The sequence below is a fragment of the Lithobates pipiens genome, unplaced genomic scaffold (assembly GCF_037356315.1).
Source record: "Lithobates pipiens isolate NorthernLeopardFrog02 unplaced genomic scaffold, aLitPip1_a1.2 Scaffold_3, whole genome shotgun sequence".
In the NCBI taxonomy this organism is placed as follows: Eukaryota; Metazoa; Chordata; class Amphibia; order Anura; family Ranidae; genus Lithobates; species Lithobates pipiens.
The window spans coordinates 12,519,427-12,532,089 of NW_027507790.1; the positions used below are offsets into that span (position 1 = coordinate 12,519,427).

At 42.4% G+C, this 12,663-nt stretch overlaps 1 protein-coding gene across 2 annotated transcripts in view; it reads left to right on the forward strand.

Moving 5' to 3' along the window:
- Positions 1-757: 757 nt before the first annotated feature.
- RBM19 (RNA binding motif protein 19) overlaps positions 758-12,663 on the forward strand; it is a 130,895-nt gene continuing 118,989 nt past the window's right edge. For both annotated transcript variants that reach the window (XM_077461270.1, XM_077461269.1), the window contains exons 1-4: positions 758-885; positions 6,182-6,364; positions 6,448-6,573; positions 11,047-11,079. In XM_077461270.1, the coding sequence (XP_077317396.1) occupies positions 850-885; positions 6,182-6,364; positions 6,448-6,573; positions 11,047-11,079 (378 nt within the window). In that variant the 5' untranslated portion in view covers positions 758-849. The remainder of the gene's footprint in view (positions 886-6,181; positions 6,365-6,447; positions 6,574-11,046; positions 11,080-12,663) is intronic.

The following is a 12,663-nucleotide window of genomic DNA, read 5'->3' on the forward strand; positions in this document are numbered from 1 at the left end:
GGGTCCAGTACAGTGCTCACCTGGGGTCCCTGGTGGTTCCTTGAGGCTGCACATGCACAAGCCATGCCATGCAAAAGGTCTTCTGGGACCTGTAATGTGTCCTAAAGGGTTCTGGGGGGGGGAATAGGGGTTTTCCAGTGATCCATAACAGGTAGCAGGAGTGAGCACCCACCCCAAAAAATAGAAGCATGAGACACAAAGCCTTTGGGGTTTGCAAAGAGGATAGAACGACGGCTATTCAATATAGTCATCATAGGCATGTGCACAGGGTGTGCTAGGTGTGTCTGGGCACACACTAATCACCCTGTTTGGTGCAGATTTCCCCTGTAAAGAACCCTAACATTTCAAAGACCCCTAAAGGCTTCAAAAATGTTTTAATATACAATTAAAAAAAAAAAAAAAAAAAAACGACTGCAAGCAATCTCTTCCCTACTGACACTGTCCATTGCTCTGCTGACACTGTCAGTATATATACAATATTGCAATAGGCTGTGCACACCTATGATAGTCACCATTATTTCCTAAAATAAATAAATATAAATAATAAAATAAACCAAATAAACTAAAGACATTTTAGCAAATACGACGAATTCGAGTCATAGGGATACCCTCCCTGAGGTAATTGCCGTTATAATACTTGTCATGGAGAGGATGGGGGGGATAGACTGGAAGTGCCCGCTGTTTTTTTCATGAGGCGCAAGCCTCACAGGCATCGCTTCATATATCACCTCCGCGAGCCAAACACAAGTGCTGCGCGCGCACACAGTCGGCCACGTGATCCTCACCAAGATGGCGGCGCCCAGAAATGCAACGTGAAGCTAGTTAGGGTGGTCAGCAATATCCATTAAGATGTCACGATTAATTATAAAGAATCTCCCTAACGGGGTATGTATTACGGCTGTGATTGGTTAGTGCGATTTCTGTCGCAGCGATGTAACCGAGCACCGTGCTCCCGGCTTTTATACCCCAGCTGCATGCTGGCCCCTGTCTGCTCACTTCATGTTGGATGCAGTCTCCTTCCATGTTGTAGCTGGGGGGGGCAGTGTATTATCCTGATATGTTCATTGTATAGGTTACAAACACTGTGGTAAATATGTACAACTCTAATTAGCTTGCTTCTGATGTCAGTGTAAAATAGCTCATACCTGGCTGAGGACTGACCTGGGGTTAGATGGATGGAGGGCATGGATAAAATACATGTTCCTGCTGACTGACAAAGTGTGCGCTGTGTGCATTAATCATGGATGAATGTTACCGTCACTTTAAAGTACTGTTTAGCTAAAGCCGCGCAGGGGTGTGTAATGTACAGAGTGCTGGGGTGTGTAACGTACAGACGGCATGGGGTCATGAATATGTAATATACAGAGTGTAGGGGTCTGGAGTGTATTACGTGCGTGTTTGTAAGCATGTCGGGACTTTACGGGGGTAAAAGAACATGCAAAAGCCATAGATGGACTCTGGTGGCAAGAAAGCGCCCTGAGGCGGTTCAGTTCGCATAGGTAGCGCTATACAACTCACTCAGTACGTGCAGAGTTCAGGGGTCAGGAGTGTGTAATGTACAGGGGTATGTAACGTACAGAGTGCAGGGGCCAGGAGTATGTAATATACAGAGTTTAGGGGTCAGGAGTGTGTAACGTACAGAGTTCAGGGTCGGGAGTGTGTAACGTTCAGGGGTCAGGAGTGTGTAACGTGCAGGGGTCAGAAGTGTATAATGTACAGAGTGCAGGGGTGAGCAGCGTAGAGAATGCAGGGGTCAGAAACGTGTATCATATAAAGTTCAGGAGTTTGTAATGAACAGAGTGTGGCAATCAGAATTGTGTTACGTATAGTGTGCAGAGGTCAGGAGTATGTAACATAGTGTTACATGCACAATCATGCACATGATTTTGCAGGTAAAAATGTCGGGCCCCTGCAGATACTGTTGACAGCTCTCTGTCCATATGGGCAGACAGTTACTCAGCTGCAGGAATTCTCGGTGAGCTACAAGGGCACTGATCAGCACCCGGTTAGTTTATTGAGAACTACAAGCCACCTGCTGTGGTTATAGATGGCACTTCTACGCTGCCAGGAAAAAAATTAAAAGCCATATTGAAAGCTGCAGATTGTGTTCAGACCATCATACTGGCTTGCTCCTCAGCAACAAATGTGAACTGATCTATTCAGTTCACGGCACATTTTTAGGCCTAGCATTTGCAGGGAACTTGGCAGTACCTGTAAAACTGTCCTTGCTCCAGAAGACCCAAGAGGACTACCTGAAAATCTGCTAATCTGACACAGATTGGAGGTGAAAAAGTGAGGAGGGAGTGAAACTCTAGCATGTAGCCCCATGGAAACCAACCTCCTTCACCCAAGCATCCAAGATGCAAACAGTCCAAATGTCTGCAAAGGCTAACAGAGAGGGTACATACCCTTTATGCTACGGAAACGTTGTCAAAGGGTTTTACAGACTTTGAGCCCCAGAATGTGTGTGTGTGTGTGTGTGTGTGTGTGTGTGTATATATATATATATATATATGCGCAACAAGTGTCAGAAAAAGGTTTAGTCTTTAAGTGATTAAACTGACCTCATTTACAGACCGAAGTTCATCCCTTTTGATCTAATTCTAAAATAACTAAATGTTAATTTGTATCTCTTCTCTATTGCTCAGTGCTGAAGAATGTTGATAAACATTTGCCAGCTTTTTTTTTTTTTTTTTTAAGCTCGACTCTGCACAGTTTACATAGAATTGTGGAAATGGCTGATTAGGATCATGAGGGGAGTTGAATCGAGATTGTGATTTTTTTTTTTTTTTTTTTTTTTTTAACGATTGATGCAGCTCGTGCAGCTCTAAATTAGAATAATAAAAAAAATAAGTTTCTTAATCTTTAGCAAACGATGGCTTGATGATATCCAGAGATCTAAAAAATTTTGTCCTTTGAAGGCCATGAGAAGCAAGCACTTCTTAACCACTTCCGGATCGGCTCATGACGTTATACGTCGGCACTTTTGAAGAGGGGTATCAATATTATGGCAGCAGCTAGCTGCCATAATTCCGGTATCCTCTTCTTCAGTGAGCGATCCAGTTTCAGATAAAACTGGTCTCTGTGGCGGAGTTGCTGCAAGATCACTTTTATCAGTGGCGGAAGATGGCTTCACTCTGCCGCTTACCGGAGCTGCTGGCAGCGGCGGAGGCAATCGGATCCTTCTCCCTGTTGGGTATGGAGATGAGTGAGGGGAGGAAGCGTCAAAACATCACTTCCGTCAATAGTTCTTAAAGGGACATTTTTTTTTATTTTTTATTTTTACTTATTTATTTAGCATTTTAGTGTAAATATGAGATCTGAGGTCTTTTTAACCCCAGATCTCATATTTAAGAGGACCTGTCATGCTTTTTTTCCTATTACAAGGGACATTTACATTCCTTGTAATAGGAATAAAAGTGACACCATTTTTATTTTTATTTTAAATAACAGTGTAAAAATAAAAATGTTTTTAACTTGTAAAGAACAAATCCCAGAAAGAGGCTCAGTCCTTAATTGGTTAAACACAGGTTCCAAGTTTAGCCAAAGTGTTTCCGGCAGGTGTACTTACACAAAACCTATGCATTCGATAAGACAGGAAACTAGCAGCCCATCACAATTGCAGCTCAACTATAACCATTTTCTCCAAAAAATATATTATGTAAGGCATCAACTACAGAAGTGGCAATTTTTTTTTTTTTTTGGATTGGTGAATCAGTTTGGCAAAGCAAAGTCACAACTAAGACAGGATAAAGAACAGGGCAAGTCAACAAGGACAGAACTATAGACAGTGCTTCATCTGCTTATGGGTTGGGTCCTTAAAGACAGGCGCATCTTCTAACTGGAATGATGGTTGCTTTAAAGTGGAAGTAAACCCTTTCTGTAAATTTATACCTACAGGTAAGCCTATATTAAAGTGGATGTAAACCCTCTCCTATACCCAATAAAGTGAGCAACCTCAGATGTTGCACAGAGATGAAACAAATCTCTAAATACACTTTACATACATATCTGCTGTCCTTTAGCTTGCTATATTCATTAGAAAGTGAATATCATGTTAGAATTTTTTATTCCTCGTTCAGCAGTGGGAGGGAAGTCTTGGCATACACTGTGTGACAGCTCATTGGAGGAAAGACACACCCCACCCCCCTCCACAAAGGCAGAGGAAGAAAGAAACATACAGAGCTGTGCTGTGAATAGACAAGCTCTCTGCTAATCTATTTATAGCAACCTCCCCGACAAAAATTTCCAGCTGCTTTTATGTCCCCTGTCGGAAAGATCGTCAGAAGTTATGCCGATAACAGAGGAACAAAACCACAGATAGACACAGGACCACTTTAACGCCTACCTTTAGGTACTATGAATATCTCATAAACCTGCACAGTTTAGGAGATATTCACACTGCATTCAGCCAGTGATGTCACCGGCACATGCGCTCTGAAGGGACATTATGCCCGTGCCGTCCTTTCAGAGCTCCATGCCGTGGTTCGTGACATCATCACGGCGCAGCCAGTCAGAAGGCCGGAGGACGCAAACCGAAAGGAAGACGGGGTAAAGATGGAAGTGTCTGTCCGTGATGACAGCGTGGTGCTGCAGGGCTTTGTTTTAAGGTAATTCTTTTCTATGCAATGCATACTAGCACATTATGACTTTACTTTGCAGGGTCTAAAAAAAAAAATTGGTGTGGTTTACTACCGCTTTAAGGCAGGACACTGCCAGATCCACAGTTGGGGCAGAACACTTTTTAACAAAGTCCTCTTCAAGCAGATACAAGGTTAATAAGTGCTTAGGGCAGTGATGGCGAACCTTGGCACCCCAGATGTTTTGAAACTACATTTCCCATGATGCTCCACTACACTGAAGAGTGCATGAGCATCATGGGAAATGTAGTTCCAAAACATCTGGGGTGCCAAGGTTCGCCATCACTGGCTTAGGGGGTGCAAACGTCTTGTTAGGGTGTTTCCAATCTCCATAAAGCAGATGCATCGTGAAAGTCTTTGCAGACTTAGGGGCTCTAAAGGACTTAAGCCTGGTGGAGGCAACAGGCTGATACTCTAAGCCTCAAGTGATGCACTTTATAAAAATCCTCCTACATAAATTGTACCTGTTTTTATGCAGCCCTATCCTCCTATTCATCATCCTAAAACACACAGATCAAAGGCTATTTCCCAGCAATAAAAGGCAGGGGGCAGGGACCTGACTTCACGCACAGAGCTTAAAGCGGGAGTCCACCGGGACTCCGCGTTTTTTTTTTTTTTTTTTTTTTTTTTTAAAAGCCAGCAGCTACAAATACTGCAGCTGCTGACTTTTAAATAGTGACACTTACCTGTCCAGCGCGCCCGCGATGTCGGCACCCGAAGCCGATCGCTCGCTCGGCTGCCGGGTCCCACCGCCATCTTGGGTATGGGAATCAGGAAATGGAGCCTTTCGGCTTCATTTCCCGTTTCCCTACTGCGCATGCGCGAGCCGCGCGGCGCAATCCGGACGGTCCCCGCTGCCTCTGGGAGCTGTGTGTTTCCCAGCAGGCAGCGGGGCACTTGCTGAAGGGGGCGGGCGCTGCAGAACGTACGCCCCGTTCCGCAGAGAGCTAGCCCGGAAGTGGGTGCAGTTACCTGGATTATCCAGGTAACTGCACCCCCCTCCCCCCTGAAAGGTGCCGATTGTGGCGTCGGAGGGGGGGGGGGGATTCCGATGAGCGGAGGTCAATTTTAGGGTGGACCTCCGCTTTAATGAGACCTAAAACCTGAGTGGAGGGAATACACACCTTTCTACACACAATCGTATGAAAATACACACAACTGAGGCTGTCAGTCACCTGCTATGTGTTGGAGGAAGGACGGCTGTCACCTGGGATACTGTGAAGTCGGCTTGGACTATTATCAGTGACTCATGGGGATAGTAGAAGGAAGAGACAGAAGAGAAACTGTGCCTTGGATTGAGGCTAGTACACACTATAGAAGGATATGCTTTGCTCATGTTTCATGTTATAACCACGTTAACATTTCTGTATCCCTCAATGGCCGAGCAAGAAAAAGAAATTACAAGTGCACACGTGAAATATCAGCTATGTTGATGACAGCAGTGCATGCTTTTGATTAGTTCAATTTCTCTTCATAAGTGTGGGTGATGCTTGAGTTCTGTAATAAACCTTTAATGTTCTCTTGTGCTGCTTTTCATGCAGATGAAAGAAGACAGATTCCGAGACCTGTTTGCAGCATTTGGGACTTTAACAGACTGTACCCTCAAATTTACAAAGGATGGTAAATTCCGAAAGTTTGGCTTTATTGGTTATGGCTCAGAAGAAGAGGCCAACACAGCACTTAACCATTTCAACAAAAGCTTCATTGACACATCCCGCATATCTGTGAGTTATACAAGTACTGAACACATTTGTTTTTGTTGTTGAAACTAACTTTTGCCTTGTAAAAACTGTGTTATTTTTCAAAGGTGGAAATCTGTAAATCATTTGGAGATCCTTTGAAGGCCAAAGCTTGGAGCAAATACTCCAAGAACGAAGCCAAGGAATCTGCCAAAAATCAGGATGCAAAGCAGTCATCAGGCGACAATAAAACGGTAAGATCTAACATGAAAACAAATAAATTCACATCATTTACTTTATTAGTAGCAGTAATATATTTTTCACATGAGATCAGTATATGTTGGGACTGTAAAAAATATCAAAGTAATCACAAAAGTTAATGGAAAAATATAAAATGTACTAATTATATACTATCATATTAGGTTTGAATGTGGATTTAAATTTTTAAAGAGGCTGTCAGCTTGCCTATGCAGGGCAAAGTGTTCCCACAAAGGGGCCCCCCCAAACTAATTATACTTGGCTTCCCTGCTGCTCCCTTCCTCTGCAGTCAGGAACAAAACCTGGCATTGACTACTATAGGGTAGCATGTGACCACCTCTCCTGTGGCAAAGCTGAGGATCAGCAGCAAAGAGCGATGTTGCATTAAAGGGGGTTGCAGACACCAATCATTTCAGTGCTGGCTGCAGGGAAGGAAGGTGCGATGAGGGAGCGTTGGTAAGTTATGTAAAGGGGGCCTTTGCAGAGTCACTGTTACTTTTGTCGGGCATGGGTAATGTGAGGTTATGTCTTTAAATCCTAAAATATAAGTTACTCTGAATTTGATGGTTCTCACAGCTATAAAGGTAATGTAGGTTAGTAATAAATGTAGCTTACTTTTTAAGTTTAAAAACATGGTAAACATTACTACTCGCACACTGTTTTCAACCTGCATAAGATGTACAGCATCTCACAAAAATTAGTACACCTCTCACATTTTTGTAAATATTTTATTATATCTTTTCATGTGACAACACTGAAGAAATGACACTTTGCTACAATTTAAGGTAGTGACTATACAGCATGTATAACAGTGTAAATTTGCTGTCCCCTCAAAATAACTCAACACACAGCCATTAATGTCTAAACCGCTAAAAAGTGAGTACACAACTAAGTGAAAATGTCCAAATTTGGCCCAAATTGTCAATATTTTGTGTGGCCACCATTATTTCCCAGCACTGCCTTAACCCTCTTGGGCATGGAGTTCACTAGAGCTTCACAGGTTGCCACTGGAGTCCTCTTCCACTCCTCCATGACAACATCACAGAGCTGGTGGATGTTAGAGACTTTGCGTTCCTCCACCTTCTGTTTGAGGATGCCCCACAGATGCTCAATAGGGTTTAGGTCTGGAGACATGCTTGGCCAGTCCATCACCTTTACCCTCAGCTTCTTTAGCAAGGCAGAGGTCATCTTGGAGGTGTGTTTGGGGTCATTATCATGTTGGACTACTGCCCTGCGGCCCAGTCTCTGAAGGGAGGAGATCATGCTCTGCTTCAGTATGTCACAGCACATGTTGGCATTCATGGTTCCCTCAATGAACTGTAGCTCTCCAGTGCTGGCAGCATCATGCAGCCCCAGACCATGACACTTCCACCACCATGTTTTCTGTGGGCAAGGCACACTTGTCTTTGTTCTTCTCACCTGGTTGCGGCCACACATGCTTGACACCATCTAAACCAAATAAGTTTATCTTGGTCTCATCAGACCACAGGACATGGTTCCAGTAATCCATGTCCTTAGTCTGCTTGTCTTCAGAAAACTGTTTACAGGCTTTCTTGTGCATCATCTTTAGAAGAGGCTTCTTTCTGGGATGACAGCCATGCAGACCAATTGATGCAGCGTATGGTCTGAGCACTGACGGGCTGACTCCCCCCCCCCCCCCCCCCCACCCCCCACCCCACCCATTCAATCTCTGCAGCAATGCTGGCAGCACTCGTACATCTATTTTCCAAAGACAACATCTAGATATGACGCTGAGCATGTGCACTCAACTTCTTTGGTCGACCATGGCAAGGCCTGTTCTGAGTGGAACCTGTCCTTTTACACTGATGTATGGTCTCGGTCACCATGCTGCAGCTCAGTTTCAGGGTCTTGGCAATCTTCTTATAGCCTAGGCCATCTTTATGTAGAATAACAATTCTTTTTTTCAGATCCTCAGAGAGTTCTTTGCCATGTTAAAATTCCAGTGACCAGTATGAGAAAGTGAGAGCTATACCACCAAATTTAACACACCTGAGACCTTGTAATACTAACTAGTCACATGACACCGGGGAGGGAAAATGGCAAATTTTGTCCCAATTTGGACATTTTCACTTGGGGTGTACTTACTTTTGTTGCCATCGGCTTAGACATTAATGGCTGTGTGTTGAATTATTTTGAGGGTACAGCTAATTTACACTGTTATACAAGCTGTACACTCACTACTTTACATTTTAGTAAAGTGCCATTTCTTCAGTGTTGTCACATGAAAAGATATATTAAAATATTTACAAAAATGTGAGGGGTGTACTTGCTTTTGTGAGATTGTGTGTGTATATGTACAGTGGTGTAAAAAAGTGTTTGCCCCCTTCCTCATTTCCTGTTCCTTTGCATGTTTGTCACACTTAAGTGTTTCGGAACATCAAACCAATTTAAACAATAGTCAAGGACAACACAAGTAAACACAAAATGCAATTTGTAAATGAAGGTGTTTATTATTAAAGGTGAAAAAAAATCAAAACCATCATGGCCCTGTGTGAAAAAGTGATTGCCCCCCTTGTTAAAACATACTATAACTGTGGTTGTCCACACCGGAGTTCAATTTCTCTAGCCACACCCAGGCCTGATTATTGCCACACCTGTTCACAATCAAGGCATCACTTAAATAGGAGCTGCTTGACACAGTAAGGTCCACCAGAAAATCCTTAAAAGCTACACATCATGCCGAGACCCAAAGAAATTCAGGAACAATTGAGAAAGAAAGTAATTGAGATCTATCAGTCTGGAAAGGGTTATAAAGCCATTTCCAAAGCTTTGGGAATCCAGCGAACCACAGGGAGAGCCATTATCCACAAATGGCGAAGACATGGAACAGTGGTGAACCTTCCCAGGAGTGGCCGGCCGCCCAAAATTACCCCAAGAGCGCAGCGACGACTCATCCAAGAGGTCACAAAAGACCCCACAATAACGTCCAAGGAACTGCAGGCCTCACTTGCCTCAGTTAAGGTCAGCGTTCATGCCTCCACCATCAGGAAAAGACTGGGCAAAAATGGCCTGCATGGCAGAGTTCCAAGGAGAAAACCACTGCTGAGCAAAAAGAACATCAAAGCTCGTCTCAATTTCTCCACAACACATCTTGATGATCCCCAAGACTTTTGGGACAACATTCTGTGGACCGATGAGACAAAAGTGGAACTCTTTGGAAGGTGTGTGTCCAAGTATATCTGGCGTAGAAGGAACACTGCATTTCATAAAAAGAACATTATACCAACAGTAAAATATGGTGGTGGTAGTGTGATGGTCTGGGGCTGTTTTGCTGCTTCAGGACCTGGAAGACTTGCCGTGATAAAAGGAACTATGAATTCTGCTGTCTACCAAGAGATCCTGAAGGAGAATGTCCGACCATCTGTTCGTGTACTCAAGCTGAAACGAACTTGGGTTCTGCAGCAGGACAATGATCCTAAACACACCAGCAAGTCCACCACCGAATGGCTGAAGAAAAACAAAATGAAGACTTTGGAGTGGCCTAGCCAAAGTCCTGACCTGAATCCTATTGAGATGTTGTGGTATGACCTTAAAAAGGCCGTTCATGCTCGAAAACCCTCTAATGTAACTGAATTAGGACAATTCTGCAAAGATGAGTGGGCCAAAATTCCTCCAGGATGCTGTAAATGCCTCATTGCACGTTATTGCAAACGCTTGGTTGCAGTTGTTGCTGCTAATGGTGGCCCAACCAGTTATTAGGTTTAGGGGGCAATCACTTTTTCACACAGGGCAATGATGGTTTGGATTTTTTTTCACCTTTAATAATAAACACCTTAATTTACAAATTGCATTTTGTGTTTACTTGTGTTGTCCTTGACTATTGTTTAAATTGGTTTGTTCCGAAACACTTAAGTGTGACAAACGTGCAAAGGAACAGGAAATGAGGAAGGGGGCAAACACTTTTTCACACCACTGTGTGTGTGTGTGTGTGTGTGTGTGTGTGTGTGTGTGTGTGTATATGTGTATATATATATATATATATATATATATATATATATATATAATAAATAAATTTAGTAGAGACAATGCATATGGTACGTCACAAAATGTTTGATAGTGGAGTAACTGAGCAATTCATCACAATGAATCATTTCTGGGATTTCTATTTTTTTAAAACCTCAGACTGCTTTGGAACCATTTGTCAATTAACTTGAAAGCACAACTCAAGAATTAACAGCTACATTTAGGCAGGTACTCATCTGCTATAGTACCACCTTGCTTATTTTATTGACCTTGCCTCTAGATCAACTACAGTACCGTTACTGTTTTCATAAGAATATTTTAAGGGCTCATTTTCAAAATTCCTGGCAGACAAATCCTCTGTGTTAGCCACTGTGGACAATACAGGCAGTCCTCCTTTCAACAAATTTGAAAACCAAATCCTTCTGTTTGAAAGACATCTGTCATACTTTTGTTTGCCTAACAGGATCACTACTTATTTTTTTCAGTTCAAGAAAAATAAGAATGCAACTCTGGAGGAAGTAAGTTTTAAATTTTTAATATGGGGACTTCTTTGGCATCAGTCTTCATGTTTGTGAACCAATGCTTGATACTTTTTTATAAAGAGTAAAATACTCTTGTACTTATACACCGCATAGTTTATACATCTTATTTGTAGTTGCCAATGTATTTGTTAAGAACCTGTGGTTAATTGGAAACGTTTGGGTTTTTGCGCAGTTCTCTGCTCATGTTGTCATATCACAGTCATCCCATAGGAAATTCAGTTAGCCCTCACAAAAAATGCATAGAATTGTCTAAAAATCCCAAAAGTAGAAGTTATAAATTCACTCATGTTTGTAATAATGCATGAACAGGAATGTTACCCAGTGCAACAGTTACAAAAGTATCTGGCGTTGCTGAAGAGGAATAAATGTAATAAACTTAGACTTTCTGCTATAGATTTCTTGATCATATAGTATCCGGTTTTCCAGCCGAGGATACAATGCATTTGATCTATCTTGCACAGCCAAGTAGAATTCATACGTTGTTTCAGGACAGGAATCCCTGGGACACGGAGTACTACTAACCTACCACAGCCCAGGCCAATGGCATTTAGATAAAAATTAGAGGATCTGCTAGAACACTGTTGATTAAGTCAGTGAATGCTATTTTGAAAAGCATTAACATGGACAATTATGCTGCATCTTCCTAACAAGTGTCTGTTCTTTAAAGCAGAACAATACTACATCTGAGCACCAGAAATGCGCCTGGATTCTACCTATTGTCTTTGCCATCATTTTGCTATCGCCTATGATGAACTGCCACCTCCTGGACACCAGCATTTGCTGTAGCCCACATAGCGGGGCTGCAACCTTTCTCCTGAAACTAATGGCTCTTGGCCACCTATATGGAACTGCTAAGATGTTATTTCTTTAGGGCAGTGTGGCACCTCTCTTAAGAGAACTTGCTTCTGTAAATGGACTGATGTTTCTTTTACGTTTCAGACCCTTTTAGCTGCCCCTGATTATGCTACTACGTGTTTTGAGTGACAACCATGTTTTTAGGCATTGTCTTGTGACTCACCTCCTCATATGGAATGCTACTTCTCTAGTGTTCTGAACACTTGATAGTCAGATCTACTTGCAGTGTGCCTTTTATATAGTTGGTCCACTCAGCCAGGCGTGCACCTACAGTGCATCTGGAAAGTATTCACATCGCTTCACTTTTTTCCACATTTTGTTATGTTAAAGCCTTATTCCCGAAATAGATTAAATAATTTTCCTCAGAATTTCTACAAACCCCATAATGACAACGTGAAAGAAGTTTATTTGAAATCTTTGCAAATTTTCTAAAAATAAAAAACGAAAAAAATCACATATAATAATAATAATAATAATAATTTTTATTTATAATGCACTTTACATCAAAAGACCTCAAAGTGTTAATGTACATAAGTATTCACAGCCTTTGCTCAATAATTTGTTGAAGCACATTTGGCACCAATTACAGCCTCAAGTCTTTGTGAGTATGATGTTTCAAGCTTGGCACACCTATTTTTGGGCAGTTTCTCTCATTCTTCTTTGCAGGACCTCTCAAGCTCCATCAGGATGGATGGGGAGTGTCGG